Source organism: Hyaloscypha bicolor (assembly GCF_002865645.1).
Source record: "Hyaloscypha bicolor E unplaced genomic scaffold K444scaffold_182, whole genome shotgun sequence".
In the NCBI taxonomy this organism is placed as follows: Eukaryota; Fungi; Ascomycota; class Leotiomycetes; order Helotiales; family Hyaloscyphaceae; genus Hyaloscypha; species Hyaloscypha bicolor.
Genome location: NW_020194684.1, coordinates 492,260 through 517,534, shown reverse-complemented (window position 1 = coordinate 517,534; position 25,275 = coordinate 492,260). Strand labels below are relative to the sequence as shown.

General features: G+C 31.5%; 2 protein-coding genes across 2 annotated transcripts; one reads left to right on the top strand and one right to left on the bottom strand.

Annotated features, from left to right (window-relative positions):
- Positions 1-2,340: 2,340 nt before the first annotated feature.
- On the bottom strand, positions 2,341-3,373 carry K444DRAFT_223598 (uncharacterized protein). The gene has a single exon (XM_024871168.1). The coding sequence runs from the start codon at positions 3,020-3,022 to the stop codon at positions 2,456-2,458; it is 567 nt and encodes a 188-aa protein (XP_024727929.1). The 5' UTR covers positions 3,023-3,373; the 3' UTR covers positions 2,341-2,455.
- Positions 3,374-24,259: 20,886 nt separating this feature from the next.
- Positions 24,260-25,275, top strand: K444DRAFT_223584 (uncharacterized protein). Its single transcript, XM_024871167.1, has one exon. The coding sequence runs from the start codon at positions 24,487-24,489 to the stop codon at positions 25,057-25,059; it is 573 nt and encodes a 190-aa protein (XP_024727928.1). The 5' UTR covers positions 24,260-24,486; the 3' UTR covers positions 25,060-25,275.

Sequence of the window (25,275 nt, the reverse complement as noted above, 5' to 3'; positions counted from 1 at the left end):
CTAAGCTAGAAGCTAGCTCTCAAGAATAAATTTATTTAAATTCAAATACTTCTTAAACTTAAGGCCACTATGTAACGGAGTCGTAAAACCACTTTCGGATAAATCCAATGAATCTCTTATTAAGACAAATGGCAAATCGAATATTTAGTCCTTAAAAATTATTAGTATTTACATATCTAGTTACGAGCGATGAACTTCTTCGCGAAAATGACATGTGGCACTATTATTTTGATAGCAATGCTTATTCTCTAGACGAAGATAATCACAACTTTACGGCGCTCCTTGTTCATCTGATATGTGATCTGACCGGTCAAGTGAAAGGCCACTGTAGTAATTGTCACGGCCTGGACCAGTGTGTCAAATGAATAGAGTAGAGTAGAATAACGGCCGTTACTCTTATTTTATTCATATATTATTCGAGTTATTCATGAATAACTTGAATAACGCACGTGATCTATGCACGTGATTGAGCTAGCCTAATCGAGCAAGGCTTCGGGGGGGCCCGCACCTAGCGTCACCTAGCGCCACCTTGCTACCCAATCAGGTGGTAGTGGCGCTTGGTAAGTGAATCAAACCTTAGCGATAATCGGTTTATTTATTATAGAAAATCTGTATTTAAGTAGCCTTATATAAGTATTAGCTTAGCTTATATAAGGCTGCTTAATATGTACCTTAGTTCTTTTTTTTTAATTTAAATATATGCTGATTTATTACTTTCACGTGACTTTCACGTGGTTATTCATGGTTATTCAAGTTATTCATGAATAATTATTCTATTTTACTCAAATTATTTAAGATATTCGTTACTCTTATTTTATTCAAGTTATTCATGAATTATTCATGAATAAATCGAATAACTTGAATAATTCTTTGACACACTGGCCTGGACAAGCTGTGGAAGTGGAATGTGGTGTGTTTGTGTAAATATATGTATGAATGATCGTGCCCTAAGGGCGGTGAAGAAGCTATATATACGCCTGTGCGCAGCACGTGACAGTAATGCAGAGGCGTTTTTTTTTTGCGGGAAGTCCACATCTTGGAATTTTAGGAACACCCAAAGCTCTAATAGCTGATCCTGTCTTCTAGTTTGTGAAGTGTTCAATATCTTATTGGAAATTTGGGTTTTGATATCACCAATCAAGATCCTCAATGATATCAAAAGACTAAGAAGAGACAAATTTGTTCTTTCTGTTGTTTTTGGTTTCAGCGCTCTGGCTTGCATTGCAGGGTTAGTACATTTATGTGTCCAGTTTTTCCTAGTCTTTGGAAGTCTGCAGTAGCTTACCACACTTTGACCAGCATTATCAGGTTATACAAACACAATTCGAGTTCTCAGCCTCCGAAGGCAAATCATATCACGGCACTCCGATCAATATCTGGTCAATGATCGAGATTAATGCTTCCATTATCTGCGCATCTCTCCCAGGCAAGTTCCTCTCCTCTCTTCAACCACTCACTCACTAACCCGCGTTTCTCCAAGCTCTTAACCCCTCTTCTTCAAATCGATCCACGAACGCACCATGAACTCTAAACACCACCCCAACATATTTAGCGGGGAACAAAGCTACTCGATGTTGCCTCTTGGTGACGGCCACAAAGATGATCTCTCCCGCTTTCGCTAGATTGAAAGAGGTTACAGTAGCCAGAGATGTTTCTTCAAATGACGATGCCGGCAGGAAAGTTCAAATTATCCATTCCAAGCCTGGAATGGAGATGTAAAGGATTTATCATTTTCAACGGCCTATTTTGAAATACATTAGAAATTGTAATAATACCCTTTCTACTAAATGTCTTGCGGTGGAAGCTCGGTGATTCTCATATATTTCCGAGCATGTGGAGGGACGTAACCGTCAATAATTCACTCCTCCATTCGACTGAGGAGCTCTTCTCATGCAAGGCCAGTTCGTTGCTTCGAGCGTGCATGGCAGCCAGCTAGCCCGCCTTCAGAGCACTACGAATTGGAAGTCCCGACTCAAAATCAGCACCGCTGGGAGTATATTTATGTGCGGCCAGCATCTTCGCCCCAACAACTTTCTATATTTCTCTCATCCCGGCTATGAGAGTGCTATGGGAGGTCGGAGCAGCCAGCTATCGAGCAATGAGGATATTTTGCATGATGGGGGAATGACTGGCAGTGAAACGCAATGGCGGGTGGTGAAATTCCAGTGGTGCAAAGTGAGAAAGTTGCCCAAACTGTTGCTTACAAGGGTAAAGACCAAGCCATGACCTCCGTCAACTCAAATTTTCTTGTCAGAACGCCAGGATCAAAGGAGCAAGTTCGGCCTTCCCTTTCAGAATCACAATCTGGATCACATCACGTGACATCAAGTCGATTTGAGGAGGTATCCTTCTTTCCATCCATTCATCCGAACACCTGCTTTATGCCATATCCCAAGTCCATTCGCCCAAACCTAAACTCAAATATGCAATCACTCCCCTCCCAATTCCCAGGGTATCAACATTTCGACGCCGACGCATTCGGCCACTGACAACTCGCTCGTCCCCAATTGAATGCAGTCCCCACACCTACGATCGTCAGGGCAATGAGCAGCATTGCCACAAGCCACCTGCAAATTTCCTCCGTCTGTTCTGCCGGTGTGCCGTCTAGCTCATAGCTCCGCAGCAAGTTGCGCATCTCTATTTCATTCGGATTATATATATCATGGTAGGAAGGAGGAGGTGAGATCGTGTCTCCATCTGTGTCGGTTATGGTGATGATGAAGGGTTGGTCTCGATAAGGAACTCGTATTGAGCCTTGTGATGGGTTTGGTTGGCAATTCGGTAAGGGAATCTGAGAATTCGATTGTTGCGAACGGAGGTAGTCGTACATGGGTTCGTAGCCCGGCGGTGAGCGTTCTGCTTGGAGGTCCTCGAGAATCTCAATCTCAACCTCTTCGATCTCTGGATCATCGCGGTATGGTATTGATATGGACAGTGCGTGTGTTCGACGTGGAGGGAGAGGAGGCAGTGGTCGAGAGAGTGAGACGTGGGGTACAGATGTTTCGCTGAGTTGGTCCGCCATGATTCAGTGTTTATTGCAGCCTCGTCAGCCTTGCGCACTCTCGATTCACAGGTCTCCAGGTGTCGAGTGCTGTTGCTTCTTCGATTCGTATCTGCAAACTTCAGCTGAGAGGTCGAAGCTTATTTAGGGGAAGAGAAGGAATTTGGTTGTCGTAGTTTATTCGTACTGTTCGATGTTGCTGCTACGCCGCAATGCTGAGTTCGTGGCTCAGACTTACGGTGGGGAGCCCGCCAAGAGGTGTCACAGCCCTGTAATCTTGACCATGCGTGGGGCCAGACGAGACGAACAGTTTCAAGTTGGTCTATTTTTGCTTCAGGATGGACAACACAATTTAAATATTCCAAGCAAAGGGCTGTTCCCCAAGATGTTGCAAGTTTCCTGCATATTTGTTGGTATTTCCTGCGCATCAAGTCCCTTTCATGCATGAGTTGGTGATCAGGAACTTTGCCCGTTACAGTACCTATGGCTGGACCCCCTGGCCATTGTGCGGGGGAGTATTCTCTTATGTAAGCCTTAGGCACCTACATCGCTTAACTTTCACGCTAGGGAGTACTGAGTCTTGCCACAAACTTTTCACGAGCATTAGGCTTCTCTCTAGAAAATATCTCAATTTCTAGAACTCACTTTCGTATCGCGTGAAGTCTGTTTTTATTCCGTTGATCGATTACCTGGTACAAGTCTCACTTCTGCCTCTTTGTCCTTTGAACTATCACCGTCCATTCCACATGACTGTCAACATCATCTTTGGAGTCCTTCTTGGTGATCCCGATCGCCGAGCCTCTACGAAAGCGCGTGGCGTCGAAAACCGTCCATCTGCCAAAATGCGAGGAATACCAAAATCGCTACACTTAGAAAATCACACCAAATGTCAATAGAACGCCCGAAACTCCTCAAAAGTGCTTTACATTATAAAAAAGAAGCAAATCTATGTTTGGCGAAAGTTTTATAACAATAGAATATAAGGCGGAATTATGAGAATTTTTGTAATGCAGCATTAAAATTGCGCCTGTCCTTACTTAGCGAGTTGGACGAATTTCAATGCCGCCCGCTTTCGTAAGATAGACCAATACCTGAAACACAATTTACACCCACAGGAAGGCACTTCAATTAATGGGCAACTTCCTTCACATCATTCACTCAAAGAATCCGATACGACCTCGAATCGTTGACTGAGAACTCCAGTTGCGATGCTCAACACAGATTGGGTTTTGGAACTCTAGGTCATGCCTTGTATTTCTTTCAACGTTTCGTTCAGAGTGCCAATATAAATCTCTATAGTGAGCTTGATGTACAGTCGGTCCGATCCAAAAGCGACAAAACGGTCGCTCTTTTACGCCCATAATAACTTTTTAACCACAACCCTAATTAATTTATACCAAGTAATGCGATTATAGAATAGAACCAGGCGAAAAATACCTATTAATTAGATTTTTAATATAATTTGTGGTTTATTAATAATCGAGGCTTAAAGTATACGGACACTTTTTACTTTCTTTGATTTTCCCCTATATAAAACGTGAATATATTTGCTCGCTAAGGTTACGTGATCCCGGACTTCAGGGAGAGATCACGGTATCTCACTAGCCTTATTATTAATATAATAATAATAATTAAGCCCTATAAGCTTAAGTAAACCTTCCTAAATACTAAATATAGCTTTTTCTGGTACTATATATATTATATATATAGTAGGGCTCTAATTATATGAGTTTCAAGCTAACTTTTAGCCGAACTAAATCTATAAACCTTACTTATTACTTAGCTACTTTCTTTCCCTTACTTTTATATATTATCCTATTTATCTATTACCTTTTTAGATATTATTCTATAGTATTTTTGCTTCTATATATATTAAGTAGCTTATTTAATACTTAATTCCTTCCGATATATATCTATCTAGCGAAATATATAGTTATAAAACCTTTATATAGTCTTAATTAAATAAGCTTTAAGTGCCTCTATTACCTTAATCTTAGTATCTGGGAAGCTAGCCTTCTTTACTTAATAATATCGAGTTTTGCTATATCTCTAGTATATCTTAATTAGATTAATTTTATAATAGAACTTTAGTAAAAATATAGCCTTATATTTCCGATCTATAATAAGCTCTTTAACTTAGAACTTCTCTTTAAAGAAGTCTTAGTAATTTAATAGTATATAAGCTAAATAGTATATTTATTTAATAGTAGAAGAGTATTTAAGAGATATAGTATACTTAGTACTCTTTAGATACTTAAATCTTAAGCCAGATATATTATAATCTTATTTAATAAGAATCTGTTTTATATTCTTAGGCTTTCTTTCTCTATTCGGATTAAGTTACTAAAGAACTTAAATAGTGCCTTATAACCCCGGAATTATATACTCTAGTAAAAAGTATATATCTTTTCTATAGGCTTTAATATTACCCTTTTTAACTTCTTTTAGTAACTTATTATAATAGGCATACGTAATGGCGTATAAACAGGTATTAGATATTATGGATCTAGTTTCCTATTTTGAGTATAGCTTATAATCGGAATTATATGAATTATATGAGATTTCCTAATTAAGTAAAGGGCTTTGCATGCCTGGCTAAGTACTAGGAAATATATAGGGAGATGCTTCTAGCTTTGGAAGAGGCATTAATTAGTCTCTTATTAAAATTAATTCTTGGAATTAGTTATACTTGTAAGCGTTACTTTATAGCTTACTTACCTTAACTACTTATATACTACCCTGCTATTACGTGCCTCATATTCTAATTAATCTAACCTTCGGAGAGCAGTTCGTTATAAGGTAGTCAAGCCATTAATAGACAAAACCACTAATAGCTAGAGTATTAACCAGAAGAAGCGCCTCTGCTATTACTAGGGCGACCTAGTCAGGTATCCAGGGGAGCGCCTAGTTAGCTACTCTAGCTACTGCCTAATTAGGAGAAGGGAGTAGAACTCAGATATCCCCAGAACCAGCTAGTAGGATAATAATAACGGAGAAGCTAGCGGCGGCTCGTTATTATATTACTGAGTTAGAAGCAGAGATATAATAGAGAAAGAATCTAGAGGATCTAGAAGCTCAGATTTATTATCTTAAGAATATTCGGGTACCTATTATAGAACCTGTTATACTACTAGCGGCATATTTGGTTTATAGGGCTCCAAAAACCCGAGAATTACTAACTTATAAGAGGAAAAGTATTAAGGAAGCCTAGGACTTTTTTTACTAGGCAAAGCTAAAATAATATAAAGACAGCGGGATTACCTGGGCTATAGATATAGTAAAGGTTATATATTATGCTTCCTGCTTTAAGAATATAGCCAGGAATATCTGGAAATATAGGAAGTAATTAGTAAGTATTAATATTACGGATTAGGAGACCTTTATTAAGTTTATAAAGAATTCTATCTTGGATCCGGAGAATTATAATAATAATATTCTTACTAAGTTTAAGAATACAAAATAGTAGCTAGGTTAGAGTATCTAAAGCTTTATATCTTATTTAGATAGCCTATTAGATAACTTGGGATATATAGATTTATTATAAAAGCGAGATAACTTATTTAGTAGCTTAAGGCAAGAAATTTAGGATAAGATTAATTACTAAGAGAATGCTTTACGAGAAAGAAAAAAGCTTATTTCTATAGCTATAAGAATTAAGAATAACTTAAACTAGTTTATTTAACGGGAATATAATAATAAGCTAATAGGTTAATAAAAGAAAGGAAATTAAAGAAAGAAAAAAGGAAATAATAAAGGAAAACGGAAAAGAAATATATCCCTATTATAAGGTTTATATAACCGAGATAATAAAAATATAATAACGGAGTCTAATATAATACCTATATTAGGATTTATAAGACCGGGTATAACTTGCTTTACTTACTAGAAAAAGAATTACTATACTATTACTTGCCTAAATTAGGGAAAACCGACTTGCTATAACTATAATAAGTCTAGCTATAAAATATATAAGTACCTAGAACTAAAGAAGCCAGGAAACGGGCATGCCCCGTAATAATTATACTTATTTATATTATAGAGAGCAAGGCCCCTAAAATAAGAATAATAATTAAGGTTATTATTAAGATAAGGAAAAATAGGTAAAGAATTAGAGTATTAGTTAACTCGGGTATAGAGACTAATTATATAAAGAGAAGATTAGCCTTAGATATAAGTATTCCGTTAATATTAAGGATAATTTCCTTATTCTTACTAGAGAAAAGAAGAATTTATTTATATAAAGATTATATTCTTGGGATTATTACTGAGAATATACTAGGAAATAAAAGAAAAACTAATATATATTTTATATTATGTAATTTTAATCTAAATTATATTAATATAATACTTGGATTCCTATAGTTTTACTAGGTTAATTCCCTAATTTCCTTTAGGGAAGTAATATAAAAATATTAGATTTAATTATAGAAAATTAAAGTTCTAAATACTAGGAAATTTACTAAAGTAATAAAATATAAGGCATATATTTTTTTATTAATTACCTATTCTATAATAAATAGCTAAAGAATTATTACTATTACTATAAATAGGATAGCTATATTTCCTAGAAAGTATTAGGACCTTTTCTAAGTATTTTTTATAAAGGCTATAGGCATATTACCTAACTATTATATAATAGAATATTATATAAATCTGAAATTAGGATCCTAATTACTATATAGTCTTATATATGCTTTATTAGAAAGAGAGCTTAAAGTTCTTTGGGAATATCTTAATATTAGCTTAAAGAAAGAATAAATTCATTATTTTACTAGCCTAGCTAATACCCTAATTATATTTATTCTAAAGAAAGAAGGCGGCCTATATCTATATATTAATTACTAGGGTCTAAATAGGATTACTATTAAGAACTAAATACTATTATTACTTATTAGTGAGATAATAAATAGGCTTTATAAAGTAAAGATATATATAAAGCTAGACTTAAAGAATACTTATTATTAGTTATAAATACGGGAGGATAATAAGTAGAAAATAGTATTTCAAATATACTATAAATATTTTAAGTACTATATTATGCCCTTTAGACTATTTAATATCCCGGTAATATTCCAGGCATATATTAATTATATACTAGTAGGCCTTATAAATATTATTTATATAATTTATTTAGATAATATTTTAATTTATTTAGAGAATTTAGAATAATATATAATAGTAATCTAATATATACTTAAGTAATTATAGTAATACTAGCTTTTTATAAACTTAGTAAAATGCGAGTTTAATATAGAGAAAGTAGAGTTCCTGGAATTTATAATTAGCCCAGATAATATAGAAATAGAAACTAGCCGGGTTATAGCTATTAGGGAATAGCTAGTCCTAAAGAATAATATCCGAGAAGTCTAAGTATTTCTGGGTTTTACTAACTTTTACTAGAGATTTATTTATAAATATTCCAGGGTAATAAAAGAATTAACTAATTTACTAAAAACTAGCGAAAAATTACTATATTAGTTTAGCTAGATAGATAAGGCAAATAAGGCTTTTAGAGAGCTATAAATTATATTTATAATAGTACTAATTCTTTATTATTTTAACCTAGCCTTAAAAATTCGTATAGAAACAAATGCTTTAGGATTTATAATTATAGATATAATTTCCTAGCTTTTTAGCGAGAAAGCAGAAGCCAGGTAATACCCTATTACTTTCTATTTAAAAAAGATAACTATAATTAAGAGCAGGTATAAAATACATAACTCTAAACTCTTAGCTATTATTCTAGTATTTTATACTTAGTAGTATTACCTGGTATATGCCCGGTATATTATTATTATTAAGATAAATTATAATAACTTGAAATACTTTATAACTAAGAGAAAACTAAATAGTTAATAGATAAGATAAGTAAAGAAGCTAGCTGCCTTTAACTTTATCTTAAAGTACTAGCCGGGGTATAGTAATCCCGCTAATAGGCTATTAAGGAGGCCAGACTTTATAGCGGGTATAAATAAAGACACTTTATTACTTATGCTTTATAATAAGCTATAAAATATAGAATAAAGAACCCTATAAGTAGTAGTAATAGGACGCTATACTATTCCTATAATACCGTAATATAAGGCCTAGGAAAGAGGAAATAGGTATTCCTTAATTAGCGAGATACTAAGAAATTCTAAAAAAGAAGTTTATTTTAGTAATAGAATAATACTAGAGATATTACTACTTGAGCTTATTACTAGTATAGCTAGTTATAAATAATACATATTACGGATTCTAGCTATATAAATAGCTAGGTCCGAAATAATATATAAGAAAAATAAAGAAATATTACTTAAATTACTATTATAGTACTAAAGGCTTAATTTATTAGTATAATACTAGTAATATAAATAGTTCTTAAAGGGAACCTTTACTAGAGCTATTAAGACTTGGGAACTTAATATATCTGAGTTATTAAGATATTAGGGCACTATCTATATACTAAATAAGCCAGTTCTTAAAAAAGAATTACTATAAGCTAACTATAATAATCTCACTAGTAAGTATTTTAGTACTAGTAAGATATTAGAGATCCTCTAGAAAAAGTACTTCTAGTAAAGTATAAGAAAGAATATAAAAGACTATATTAGAACTTGTCCTATATATTAATAAACTAAGGTAAAGAAATATTTACTATATAGTATACTTAATTCATTTTCCTTTCCCTCTAAGCTATAGCAAGAAATTACTATAGACTTTATTACGGGGCTGCCTCTTTCTAGGTTTTATAATAAAATATATAATTCTATACTTATTATTATTAATAGGTATATAAAAATAGTATAATATATTCCGATTACTAAGGAGGTCTTGGCTCCTAAGCTAGCAGAGCTATTTATATACTATATTATTAAAAACTTTAGTATACCTATAGGTATAATCTCTAATAAAGGATCTATTTTTATAAGTAAGTTCTAGTTAAGTTTATATTTTTACTTAAAGATTTAATAATAGCTAAGTATAGTATTTTACTCGTAAACTAATAGATAAATAAAGAATCTAAATTAAACTCTAGAATAATACTTGAGATATTATACTAGCTACTAGTAGGATAACTAAGTAATAAAACTTACTCTTATAGAATTCATATATAATAACTTTATATATTTAATAATAGAAATATTCCTATTTTATATCTCATATAAATTCTATTCTAGTATTAAATTATATATTAAGGATAATATTCTAGAAGAAGGGGCACTAGTAATATAAGAAAGAGTATAAAGAATTCAAGTAAAATGAGAGGTACTAGAGAAATAATAGCAAGAAATAATAGATATATAAAAAAAGTATTATAATAAGAAATATATTAATAAGAAGTTTAAGATATATAATAAAGTTATGCTTTATATAAAGAATATTTAATAGCTATAACCTAGTATAAAACTAGCAAATAGATATCTTAGCTTCTTTAAAATTCTAGAAGTTATAGGAATATATAAATAGATATATTACTTGGAATTATTACTATTATATTAGATCTATAATATTTTCTATATTTCTTTCTTGGAATTATAGTACCCGCAAGCTAGTACTATAGTAGAACTAGAGCTAGTTGAGATTAAGGGCAAAGAGGAATTCGAGATAAAATCTATTATAGCTTATAGGAAGGGCAAAAAAAAAAGGAAATATCTCGTTTATTAGAAAAGCTACTTACTAGTAAATAATATATGGAAACTACTAAATAATCTAGAGAATATAGCTTAAGAATTACAAGAATACTTGGAAAAGAGTAATATTATAATACTATTAGCTAAATAGAAGCATAAAAGATAAATACTTTTATTAGGAAACTATTAAAAAACCATATATTTATTCTTGAAAAAATCATATAAAAATTATTAAAAACTTTAATTTCTATATCCTATAAATATCTTACTCTCATAACTACTTTCTATTATTCTTATTATTATTCTTATTAGGATTCTCTCGAGAAATAGGTAATAAATTAGCCTATAAAGCTATTAGCTATTAATAAGAAATAAGGAAGAAGTAAGCTTACTTAATATTAAAGAATATTAATTATACTATTAAGAGTATTTTATACTTGCACTAAGCTAGTAAGAATTACTTGATTTATTTCTTGAATTATTAGGGGAATTTATTAGCCTTAAATAATAGCTTTAATATAAGAAGTATATATAGTTTAGTATAAAAAAAAAGTAGTAATAGCCTTTTTTCTTTTAGGTAAAGAATAGGAAAGACGCTTATATATATTAATAGCTTAAAAAAGGTAGTTTAATTATATTATATATACTTAAGGAACCTTAAATAGTATTAGAATAAGAAATAAAAGAAGGAATTTATAATTTATAGAATTATATTTCTTATTCTTAGAGTAGTAATAATTATATATTAAGTAATTATTACTCTTAATATAAGTAAGGTTAGGAAACTTAGTAATATTCTTGAAATATTAAAGATAATAAGGGCAAATTAAGAATATGGAAGTATTAGCTAAATAGATAGTAATAGGCTAATAAGTACTAAGAGAAGTATTTATCTTAATAAATAAAGAAGTAGAAAAGGGAATTAGAAAGGAACTTAAATAAAGCTTAAATAAGGCTTAAAGAAGCTTAAAGAAGGCTTAAAGAAGGAAGGCAAGGGATAAAAAGAAGCTAGGTATAGTATTATAGTTAAGGAAAAGGAAGGTTAGTTAGTAAGAAAAGGAAGGCCTTTTTATAATATTCTCTTCCCAAATAGTAATTACGAATTTGGAACTAGCTCTATACTAGGAATACCTAGAAAATTCTAAAGAAGGAATTCACGAATAAACTAGAAAATTAAATTAACTTTTCTAAGCTCTTGGGCCTATAGAGTAATAATTTATTCGCGAATAGAGGCTAAGTTAGGATTTATGAACTAATTAGGAAATCGGATAAGCTTTATATCTAATAATATATACTATATTTATATTATTTTTATAAGAGGAAATTACTAGAGGCAATTTGCGAATTAGCTAGAAAGAATTAGTAAACTATATTCTTAATTCCCTTACCTAGCATAATAATAGGGTAATTATAGGAAGTTTTTAGGGAAAGCTAGTAACTAGGAAAGTTTTAGGGAAATATTTATAAAGCTATTTGCAGTTTTCCCAGGCCTCTTAAAAATAAGGGCCCAGAGGAGGGGTTAATATAATAGGTATATATAATAGTATATAAATAGGTATTAGATATTATAAATCTAGTTTCCTATTTTAGGTATAGCTTATAATTAGAATTATATAAATTATATAAGATTTCCTAATTAAGTAAAGGGCTTTATATGCCTGGCTAAGTACTAGAGAATATATAGGGAGATACTTCTAGCTTTAGAAGGGGTATTAATTAGTCTCTTATTAGAATTAATTCTTGGAATTAGTTATACTTATAAGTATTACTCCGTAGCTTACTTATCTTAACTACTTATATATTATCCTACTATTACATGCCTTATACTTATTTATATTAAAGATATTTAGTATACTTTTACTATATAAAATATATATAGAAAACTAATTAAATATTAAAATAGCTATATAGTTTAGGTACTTTTATTTAAATATATTAAGTATTCTAATAATCTATACTAGTAACTATTTTATATTTTACTAGAGATCTTTATTTGAGCCTAAGTATATAATTTAATAGGTATCTAAATTAGGATTATCTAGAATAAAAATGCCTTTATTATTTAGTACTTTAATATATCTTTTAGGGCCTATAAATTCAAAATTATAAATTACTTTTTCTTTACTTTTTCCTGGTATTTTTTACTAATTATTTATTAGCTAAAAACTCTTTTTATAAGTAAATTTATAGAAATAGCTCTTATTATAGAAATATATTATATATACCTGAACTTCTATTAGAAATAAAGGTTAAATTATATATTATATACTAGCTTTATTTTCCTTATATTAAACTATATATAATAAAAGCTTCTTTATTAATAATAAAAACATTTCTTAATAATACTAAATTATATTAGGTTATTTATATCTATTTATATAAAGCCCTTTCTTAGTCTTATAATAATAAAAGCCGAGCCTAGAAAGCTATAAGTAATATAATAGCGGGATTAATATAATAGTTAAAGATTTAAAGTTTAAAGAATCTCATATATTAGAAAATACTAAGCTATGAAATAAAGTAGGAAAGATGCCTTAACCTTTAGTATTATTTCGTCTAAGTAATTCCGGCTTAGCTTTATTTTGTACCTATTTCTAATATTCTATTCTTGGCAGATTATGCCCTTATACTAGCTATTATATTACTCCTTTCCCTAAAAAGAAGTCTAAATGCCCTTATTTAGGGAATTATTTAGCCATAATATAGAAAAGAAAAAAGAGAAAATAATGGCTATTAACCCTATTCTATCTAATCCCTATAGCTTACTTGTAATCAAAGCGTGGTCTTAACTTTACTAGAATAACCCAGTTTCTAGCATATTCCGGCCAGTCCTTAGTATCTATTACTCGCATTATACCTGCGCCCATATTAATAATATGGTCTGGAAGTACTATATAGGCCATGGCTAATATTAGGACTATTATTATCGGGTAGTCTTTAAATAGGGGTAGCAAATCAAGTTTATTTATTAGTACAGGCTTCGACATAATAGCTTGCTTGCCTTTCTTCTTGGCTAGGGTAGTAATATTTAACTTAATTATACTATCTCTGAGCTACTTAATTAACTTCTGGGCCTTCTTGAGCTTAATATATACGTTCTCAAGTTATCCTTCTATAGTAGAGATTTATTTATTAAGGGCGGCCACTTGAGCTATTTTATTATCGAATTCCCGGGCCTTGAGCTATATAATCTTGGTCTTATAAGAGCTTCTAAAGGGTTTTCTGACTTCCTAAATAGTATTGCGTACTAATTTATTAATATCTATAGGGCATTATTTCTTTAACTTGGTATTTAGGATTATTTTCTAGCTCTTGGTTTCAGACTAGTACTTTGCACGATAACTAGTACTTGGCACCGCGCGTCTTCTGGTTATAATAGGCGTCTTAATACTAGTTTGGCTACCTTTATTATAATCGGAGTCTTTTTTATTACTAGAAGTCTTTTTGTCCTTAGTCTTTTTACTATTAGAATCCTCGCTATTATCTAATGCCTTATACTTCTTGAATAAGCTAGCCTTACTCTTTTTAACCTTCTTGGCATTTGGCTCCGTAAGATTAATAAGGAAGCCCTTATTAGTATTATCTATTCCGCCTATTAGACTATTAGGCTTATTATTACTAGTAACTAAAACCTCTATTTTATTATCCTTAGAACTTTCTGCTAAGATATCCTCTATAGTAATTTCAGGTATATTCTCAAGAGTAGTACGGGCCATATTCTATACGTTAACCTATTCTTGAGTAAGGAAGTTACTATTTTCGTTTATAAAAATAATTTGGCTAGTAGTTATATTAATAATAGTAGTAGCTACTAAACTTGAAATACTACTACTACTACTCAAGTCGCTCAGGATCTGGCGAGTAGCCTTACTTAGTCTAGCCGCAAATAATATATTACCGGGATTTCTTATCTATTTCGTCTTTATTAATAGTTCTATTAAGGCAATAGTAATAATATAAATAATTAAGGTTATAAAAGTTAAAGTAATTAAGAAGGTTTCCCTCAATTTTTAATAATATTTTAAACTAATATAGGCAAGTATTTACTTTTGGCTTAGCTTTAAGAATTCACTTTTTTTTTATATAATTTGCCTAGATAATAAAGCATAATCTAGTATAGTAAAGGAAGGTATTTTGCCCAGATTTTTAGAAAAGAAAGTAGGTACTAATATAGTAAAATAAAGGAAACATACTAGGATTTAGATAAAACCCGGGAAATATCTAGGTTTTTCTTTTCCTTCTCTAGTTACGGAGGCCTTATTATTAAGGTTTATTATTATCTGGGTAGTCTTTATTAAACTCGTCTTCTTTAGTATACTAAATCTATTCGTTTTACTAGATAGGAGGTCCCGCTTTACTAGGGTTTTATTCGTGAAATTTATATAGTTTAAGTACTAAGTTCTTGAAGTTTAATATAAGATATTATTTATTATCTATATCTTATTTCTTTTATTTAACTTTATAGTAAAGCTTATTATAAAGTACTTTAGAAAAGAAAATCTTTTTGACTTCCTATTTAAGTTTACTATTAATTTTAGTAGAACTAGGCTCTTTATTAGTTTGGCCGGGTAATGAGTTAGTAGGATTCTTGCGAAGTCTATTTATATAGAAAATTAGCCAAATCCTATATAATAGGGGAAGATCTAATTAATATAAATGGCCGACTATTTTATTAATCTTAAATAGTTTAGTAAGGAAATAGTCTAACTTATTAGACGAACGGTCCGTTTTCTATATTTTTTTAATTATATAAATTATATCTCCTAGACCAAAGTCTAGTTCTTATTATTTCTTATTAGCTTACTTGGCTTAATATTCCTGAGCTACTACTATATATTCTCGGGTATAATTAATAGCAGTATTAATTCTCTTAGCCTACTATTACGCTTTTTCCTAATTAAGTTTCTTTCTTGGCGTTTTAAACTCTATTATTAATAGTATCTAGTTAAAGCTTAGCCTGGGTTCGTATTCGTAGTTAATTATTAAGGGAAATAAGCCAGTTAATTCATGTGGGCAGGCGGCGCCTATAGTATTAAGTACCGGGAATAAATCTGCCTAATTATCCTGGAAGTAATTAATAAAGAAGTAAAGTCGGGTATTAATAATCTAGTTAATAATTTCTATTTATTTATTAGTTTAGATATGTTCTATAATTAAGAGCTTTAGCTTAGTTCTAGTTAATCTTAATAATTCATTTATAAAGTCTAAAATGAACTAGGGTTCTTAGTTACTTATAATAATAAGGGAAGAACCTCGAAATCGCTAGATATAGTAGTAAAATAGGCTAGTAATAGTCCTGGCCATAGTATTCTTGGTTATTAGTAGGCTTACGTATTATTTAGATAATCTATTAACTATAATAAATATATTATTATATTCCTTACTTATAAAGCTAGGGATATAGAAGTCTATAAATAAATCATCCCATATTCTTAGGAGAACTAGTAATAAATATAATAGGCCTAATATTTTATCTCTTAGCTTATAAGACCTTTAATATTTATAATAGTTTGCTATAAAGCAGTTAATATTTACTAAGAGAATAGGCTACTAATAGAGTCTCCGAGCTAGGATTTTTGTCTTATTTTGACCGGGATAAGTAATAGTTATTATATTATGGATTTATTATAGGAGCCTAGTTTATAGATTATTATATCTGTCCGGTATAATAAGTCTTTTATTATAAAGTAAATAGCTATTTAATATTTCTCACGAATTTGTATTTTCCCGGGCCTTCTTATATTTATTCTCTAGGGCTAGGTCTATCCAATTAGCTTATAGGACTTCGACTATAACTAATAGCTCGTTTATTCCTTTTACCTTAGCAGGAATATAAGCTATGTCTTTTATTTTAGTAAAAGCGAGAATTAGGTCTAATGAGATAACTTATCTAGTTCTCTTAGCCTCTTTAGCCTACTTCTGGGTTAGTATAAGCTCGTTCTTTCGGGATAAGATATTAGTAATAATATTATCTTTGCCTAGCTAATAGATAATCTAGTAATAGAATTATAATAGGAAACCTATCTATTAGATTTATTATTTATTTAATAGCCTCTTAGTACCGAAATACTCGAGAGCTTTATAATTAGTAATAATTAGAAAATTAGGCAAGCTAATTAGTTCTACCTGCTATTCCCGAAATCCTTAGATAATAGCAAGAAGTTTCTTATTATGAATTTTATAATAGCTCTTGGCTCCTTAAAAAGCTTTAAAATAGAATGAGACTAGGTACTATTATTCGTCTTCTAGACTTTTTTGAGAGAATATACCCGTAATAGCTAGGTCCGAATAATCGGTTTCTAGGCAGGTTTCCCTATTATATTTAAAATAGAGAAGTATAGGGGCAGAGAGAAGCAGATTCTTAAGCTAATTAAAGGCATCTAGCTAGGTTTTATTAAGTATAAACTTTAATAAAGTATCTCTTTTAGTTAGATAATTTAGGGAGCAAGAGACATATTTATAGGCTTAAATAAATCTATAGTAGAAGTTATAGAAACCCAAAAATAACTATATTTTTCTTTTTATTATGGGTTAGTACTAGTTTCGGATAATAGAGGTTTTAGCAGGGTCTATCTATATACCCTAATCCGAGATAATAAATCCTAAGAATATTATTTTAGAGACTTTAAATTTGTATTTGCGGATATTAACTTATAATCCGGTATCCTAGAGCTTTTATAGGACTATTCTAATATACTATTAATACTTTCTCTTATTCTTAGAGAAGATTAGTATATTATTAATATAGGCCAAGCAAAAGTTGTCTAAATAGTCTATTAGGATAGTATTAATATATTACTAAAAGATTACCGGACTATTATAAAGTCCAAATAGCAGAACTACTAGTTTAAAGAATTCATATCTTGTCCTAAAAGCTACCCATATTATAGAAGCTAGTTTTATGCGAATTTAATTAAAAGTATATTAAATATCTAATTTAGTAAATACTAATAATTCGGCTAATTAGTCAAGAGTCTCGGTAATAAGTAATAGGGGGTAATAGTTCTTTTTTATTATAGTATTTAGCTATTAATAATTAATATAAAATCATAAGCTACCGTTTTTCTTTTTAATAAATAAGACTAGTAATAAGAAGAGAAATTTAAATAGCTTAATAAAACCCTTTTTTAGGTTCTTAATAAGATACTCTCTTATTTTTTTGAGTTTACTAGAGTTTATCTTATAGAGATAGGCTATCTTTATTAAGGGATCTGGTCCGTTAAAACGGAGCTTATAGTTAAAGAATTAAGACTAGAGAAGCTTATTTACTACTTTCTTAAAAAATGCCCTAGCTATATTATATAGCTATATAGGGAGGGATACCCGGAGCTCTTAAAGTTCTTTAGGGTCAAAAGATAGTATATTACCGAGAGTATCGGGTTCATTCGTATTTAGAGAGTATATTAGGTTACTAGTTTAAGTATAGTACCTGGCAGGCTATAGTATTAGTTATCTAATTACTATAGGTAGTAATAAATATTTCTTTAGTTTATAACCCTATTTCTTAAGTATATAGTTAATCTTATTAATAGTAACTAATCCGACTAAGTTACTAGGGTCTTTAGTACTTAATTAGAAGGCAACTACTCTAATAAAATAGCAGGAATAGTCTAGTAGCTTGACTATTTCGAGAGTATTAAGGTCTAGCTCTTTCTTTCTTACCTAGTATTTGGCTTTCCTTATAAGAAGGTCTTATAAAGAAATAAGAAGTATATTCTTTTACTTCTCAGGTCTAATTTTACTAGTTTCTTTTAGGATCCTAGTTAGAGTATTTTCGGAGTAATTACCTTTTTAATATTTCTTATTAAAATATTGGATTTTCTAAGTAAGGTCCGGCTAATTTGTCTTATAGTTCTCTAGCTAATAAAGTTAATTCTATTAATAGTCCGGCAGGATATTATACTTTACTAGCTATTTCCTTTCCAGAATTATATTATAAGAGCTAAGATTAGTAGTAAGCAGGTATTATCGAGTTTGGGAATACTAATTAATAGCTAGATCTATAATAGCTAGGTATTAAATAGCTTTACTAGGTTATTTATTAAAACCTTATAAGGAAACAGGGATTTTGAGTTTATATAAGGGCATTTATAGTATTTTTATTAAGGAGCAAATATACTTTTAGTTAATTAGAGTATATATATTTACTCTAGTATTTACTAAGTACTAGAAGGTTATAGTTTTGCCTTTCTAGTATACTTAATAATTAATAAGGAACTAGTTCCCGCTAATTAGCTAAGTAAGATCTATAGGTTCTTAGTAAAGTTCTTACTTTAGGAAATCTATCTTTATACCTAGAGCTAGATTTTTCCCGACTTATTAATATTATATTTCTTATTAGATAATAGGTAAGAGCCGGTATTTTTATTATTTACTCCTGAATTATTAATTCTCTCTAAATAATCCTCTTTAATAAGTGCGATCTTATTAAAGTCAGGACAGGCACTTTTCACATATCCAGGCTTTCTATAGCTATAATAATAAAGACCTTCCGGCCGGTCTAGTCTCTTCTCAAATTCTCGGCAGACTGCCTTCTTTGGCCATAAGAATACCGGCTACTAAGATTAATCCGTTAGATATGGGATTACCGTGGCTCCTTAGATCCCGGCAGGCTTTCTAGCCCGAGGTAGTATTTAATGGCAAGTAATCTCTACTAGTTATTTCTCCTGAAATTACTAATTTTTAATTAAGAGAAGCCTATTCTCTTATTTCATATACTACTCGGTAAGGTCCCTGGAAGCATTAAACTTCTTATTACCTAAGCTCTTAAGTAGCTCGAGATTTATTTTATCTATTAAGTTATTATATTAGTTATCTGGCGACTTCCCTAATTTTATTATTAAGTAAGTAAACTCTGCCCAGAATACCAGGAATAGCTTATTTCTTTATCTTAGGCGCCGGTATACCTCTTTTACTTCCTAGTACTCTATCTCTTTACTTTTACCATAAGCTTACTAGAAGATCTTAAAGATCTATTTAATAGTCAAGATCTATCTAACTAATTCAGGTTCTAGTTAATTATAAATAAAGTCACGGGTATCTCTAGTAACTAGTTATATTATATAAGTAATTTTCAGTAGTTTATTATTAAATTCAGAGAAGTTCTATATTAGTTTATTTCTTATATTAAATATCTAATTATTAATCTAGTAATTATTCTTACCCGTAAATAGGGCAGGATCCTTAATTCTAATAAGCTATAGTTAATTACTATAAACTAAAAGCAGGAGAGAGCCTTAGTATTAGCCCCTAAATAGTTCTCCTAATAGGAATCTATAATATTTCTAAATATCTACCTATTTAGATCTCTATTTTATTACTTCTTCTTATACTAGTCTTTTTCTTATATAAAGTCGACTAGTAATTGCCTCTAGCTCATTAACTTTCTTAGTAAGTTAGTTAATATATAAGTGGAATTTCTAGTAGTATTCCGCTTATTTATTAGCCGCAAGATAGTATTTATTAATAAGGTTATCCCGTATAAGTAATCTCTGCTAGGCCTTATCTGTTTTCGGAGTATTTATACTAATTTTGAGTTCTAAGTCAGCTAGCTATTCCTTAATATCTTCTTCCGGGATAGTATTATAATGGCTTTCCCGGTAATATGGGTTTATAATATCAAAGTCCGACTTCTCTATTTCATTATACTAGGGCCTCTTGTCTAATATACCCATAGTAGTAGTACTTAGTCCTAGGCTATTTATAGTAGCTTTAGAAGGGGTATTAGCTATAGAGATAAGTACTAAGTAAGTTCTTCTTATTTAATATTAGCGAACTATAACCGATTATTATCTTGTCTAGTTTTAAGTTAGTAAACTAAAACCGACTATTATCTTTTCTTGTTTTAAATCGGTAGACTACTACTAATTCTTCCTGTACTAGGGAAGGGGGCTAGTTCTTTTACTCTTATTAGTATTAAGGGAATATTATCTACTCTAGTTAAGAATCAGGCTCCGAGATTAACTAGGTTATAGAAGATAATGTCTTTCTTCTTTTACGTTAATAGAGGACCGACTACTAGGAGGGGAATATTGTCTGCTCTAGTTAAGAGTCAGGCTCCGAGGTTAACTAGGTTATAGAGGATATTATGCTTCTAGTTAAGCTCTCTAGTTCTTTATAATTCGAGAAGGTTATTAAATATTAAAAGCAGTATTCTGTCTTTGCTTTCCAAGAACAAATACGAGTCCTTTGCCGGCAGTATTATATTGCCTCTATAGGCCGAGTCAAGTAAGCTTAGTATTATATAATAGCGGGATTAATATAATAGTTAAAGGCTCAAAGTTTAAAGAATCTCATATATTAGAAAATACTAAGCTATAGAATAAAGTAAGAAGAATGCCTTAATCTTTAGTATTATTCCGTCTAAGTAATTCCGGCTTAGCTTTATTTTATACCTGTTTCTAATATCCTGTTCTTAGCAAATCATGCCCTTACGCCAGCCGTTACAAGTAGGCTATATTATAAGTAATAGGCTTTTCTATTATTAATAATAATTGAGGTAAAATCTCCTAATTAATAGTATTTAGGAAATTATTTAGTAATATTATTTCAAGCTTTTAATTAATTAACTAAGTCCGGCAGGCTAGAAAAATATCTTTATTATTTAGATAAGAGGTATTATCTCTTTTATTATCTCTAGTTTTCTATAGAATACTATACTACTATTAATAATAATTAAATAGCTCTCTAATTCACCGAGCTAGTATCTTTTTATTATTAAAGCAGTAATTACTAGAAGCTACTAAAAGCAATATATTAATTCTTCTAAATTAATATTACTCTAGTTTTAGAAGCTATTAGGTATATTACTAGAATAAATATAAGTTAATAATTATATATAAAGTATATAGTTCTTTAATTTAAGCTAGCTTAATATCTATATTATTAAGGACTTCTTAATAAGTTATTTATATATCTAGAGCTTTATTATCTTTATAAGCATTTCTAATAAAGGCATTTAAAAGTAGCTTATTAGTTCTATTATCTTTATTTTTAAGCCTTTACTTTTTTCTTAATTATATATCCCTAGAGATATTAATTAGTTCTCTAATAATATCGAATTATAGCTTCTTTAATTACTTTATAATTTGAGTATCTTTTATTCTCTAATTATATATATATATTATTATTAAGTTCTTAATAGCTTTACTAATTTCTTTATTAATTTAGAGTTATACAAGCCTCTAAAAGCTAGAAATAGTCTTAATATACTTATATTATAATATAAAAATAAGAAAATAAAATAAGAAACTTACTAGTTTGTTTTATAAGTTTCTAATCTTACTATATAACTATATACTTCTTTAAAATAATTGTCTTATTACTACTAATAAAAAGCTTTTACTAAACCCAAAAAAGCATTAAATCTTTAAGCTCTATTTTATTACTTGGTTTAATATCTGAATTATCTGAATTATTCTCTATATTAGAGGGTTTCTTATATTATTTATTAATAGTTACTTAGATTATAGCTTCTTTAGCTAGGGTAAGAACTGTAATTGAATTAAGAGTTGAATTAGCTTGCTTATAAGAGTATGCGGTATTACTTGTTATATATGTAATTTACTTTACTAACCTTACCAAAATCGCGATTTTTTAGCCCATACTTTAAGTAATTCCCAAAATAATTAAAGTACTAGATTTATTAAGGCTTTAGTATATAGTAGCTATATTCTTATTATTAATTACATCTTCTAGCTTACAAGTAAGCCTCTCTATTAAATATTACTATTCCGTTAAATTAACTTTACTTTATAGCTCTTATAAGACCTTTTTTATATCCTTAATTAAAATAGAAACAGTTTCTAACTTTATAATCTTATTTTTTATCTATTGCCAGATATTCTCAATTAGATTTAAATTAGAAGAAAAGAGAGGCTAATTAAACCTATATAGTTTATATAACTTTCGAAATAGCTTTATTATATTCTTATAAATCTTTATCTTATTTTCTATAAATAAAAACTTCTTATTTTACTCTATTATTAGGAAATTAAACTAAGAAAAAATAACTAAATTAAATACTTAGTTCAAGTAGGCTATATTATAAATCCCCTTCTTTTCTGGCTTTTTTACTAAGAAAATAAGTAGGAACTTTTAATTCTGGCTAATTACTTCCCAAATTATTATATTTACTTTATTACTCCTATATAAAGATTATATATAATCTGGGTAATTCTTCTTATCCGGCCGATATATAATCCAAATTCTCCCTTTCTGGTAAGGCCTGTAACCTCCCTAATTTGGCTATAGCTTTTCTTTTACTAGTAAAGTAAATAAATAGTAATATAAACGGGAGTTCTCTAGTTCTCATTCGGTTAGTAGCCCTTAAGAACGGACAGAGAGAGAATATTTGGGATTGCTGAGTCTGAGTCTGAGTCTTCTATTATTATTATATAATTAAAGAAGAAAAATGGTAGTTTGTAGGGAAAGAAGTGGTGAAGTGTGGGTTTTGGTGAGGGGTAGTCACGTGTTCGCTTAGGTGTACGACGAGCAATGCCGCATGCTCTTACTTCTGAAGGCTTATAGAGGTAGCTATTGGAAGTATTCAAAAAGGGCACTTGATTGGGTTTGTGGTTATTGAGATATTGATATAATTATAGAAGAGCGGTCAACTTAGGGGGGCAGTCACGTGACAGCCAAAGTAAAAAAACGACTATATAAAACGCGAATATATTTGCTCGCTTAATTACATATATTATAATTTTGAGAATATAGAATTAATTCCTAGAGTATATAGTATAGTTTTAATTAATACGATTTATATCAATTAGTATTGTGGTGGTTTTTTTGGTTTTTTTTGTCGCTTTTGGATCGGACCGACTATACATTTGTGGCCTCCACTTACATTTAAATACTTTTTCCGTCACCCTCTTCGTCGCGCAGGCGTGACAGCGTCTGTCTTAGCCGGTAATGCTGCTGGGTATTCTCGTTTTTGTATAGCAGACTTGCACGATTGGGACACTGAATGGATTTTCTTTGGCTCAAACGTTGTTCCGGTCGTTCATAGCAATTGCAGCCACATGCCGACAGTATGAAGTCTAAAAGACAGGAGGAAAGTATAACACATCTTACCAACCATAAATCCTGCCTAAACGCCATGGTCAAGCCCTCTTTGCATCCTCTCAACCTCAATTTCAGCCCCCTCCAATGTCCTAACAAGCCACGCGGGTGTCACCTCCCTGTCATAAATGCAAGCAGGTAAGCGAGTCGCCTCGTGACAGGCTGATTCCGACCACTCCACCAGCCCCCATCTTTTCGGCTCGCATCTCCGATTCGAAGACCGCACCACCACCGTGCAAGAGGTTAGTCTATTCATTCCAAACCCGTCGCGAATGAAAAGGACACCGAATTCATTTCTGTCGTTCCTTTGAAAGCATGAATCGTCATGCCCAAAGACCAGTGTTTGGGGTACCATCCATGTCCTACCGCTACCCTCCAGCCCCTCGTCGCACTTCTTTCTCAGCCCTCCCGCTAGAACTCCGCCGCGCCATCTGGCAGTACACAATTACACCTCGAACCTTAAGTATCATCCCCCACTACGGCTCGACCTCAATGCCATTCAACCATCCCGCCTCTGTCCTCCCGTTCATGAAAACACATCCGTCGTACGCCTGCAGCCTGACCTTCACCGTCGCTGAGGGCATTCATCCCCACCTTAACGCAACACCCTACTGGGCCGAGCACTCGTTTCGTCAAGCCATTGATTCAATTCTCGGCTCGGAATGGCGAATGAGCAAGTAAGGCTCAGTTTATTCCAACTATGTTCCATCAGTCCCGAAGGCCCCAGTTGCCCTACATGTCTGTCGCGAGAGCCGAAGAGTGGCACTGGAGCACTACACTCTTGCATTCGCAGGAACAAACATCCTGTCCATGCACGCGGACTTTACTGCCCTGTTCAACGCGAGTGAACTAGGCCTCAAGCGAACATGGGTTGATTGGGAACAAGACACAATCTTCGTTGTTCGCGGTGATGGGGCTTTCGTTGATATGAGGGGTGTGTATGGGGAGCCGTTCTTTCTTGACGTTCTTGCTGCTTATGCGCAAGACGATGCAGAGAATATCCGGAAGTTGGCGGTGGCGGGGCATTGGAGCACCAATCCGGGGAACGATCGGTATAAGAGGCTAGGTGAAGGGCTGGTTGAGAGCTTGAAGTTGTTTGCGGGGTTGGAGGAGTTGGTTGTTTATCATAGTGATGTGAGTTGGGAGGATTTTGTGAGTATTACGGAAGAAGATGACGAAGAGGGGAATAGGAGGACAATTGCGCTGGTGAGAAGAAGTGAAAAAGAGGTGCTGGACGAGATGATGAGTGTTTTGGAGGAGGAGAAGAGTGAGGATGAGGAGTGGACGAGTGCACTGCCTCGGATTGAAGTTTCCAGAGATTGGCAGTGGTGCTGGCGTGGTGGAGAAACACTATTGGGCTATTGTGGGCCCAAATTCGATTAATTCAAGGGATTACTTGTCTGAGCAGGATGTCTCTCAGTGAATTTGTGATTGGAACTTGGAAAAGTGGCGAGGGCGTGTTTCCTAGGCTACGCTCCTCCTCTTCCTAGTGCGGAAGGCCATCCGTGTATACATCAAGCAGAAGGCAATTGCCTTCAGTACGGCATTTAATATTTTACCTCAGAATTACAATCGTAATCTTATTGAATGCCTGCCGCG

Bases quoted from the DNA above. Each gene is read 5' to 3' on its own strand.
- K444DRAFT_223584 (XM_024871167.1), top strand. From the start codon at position 24,487: ATGCACGCGGACTTTACTGCCCTGTTCAACGCGAGTGAACTAGGCCTC.
- K444DRAFT_223598 (XM_024871168.1), bottom strand. From the start codon at position 3,022: ATGGCGGACCAACTCAGCGAAACATCTGTACCCCACGTCTCACTCTCT.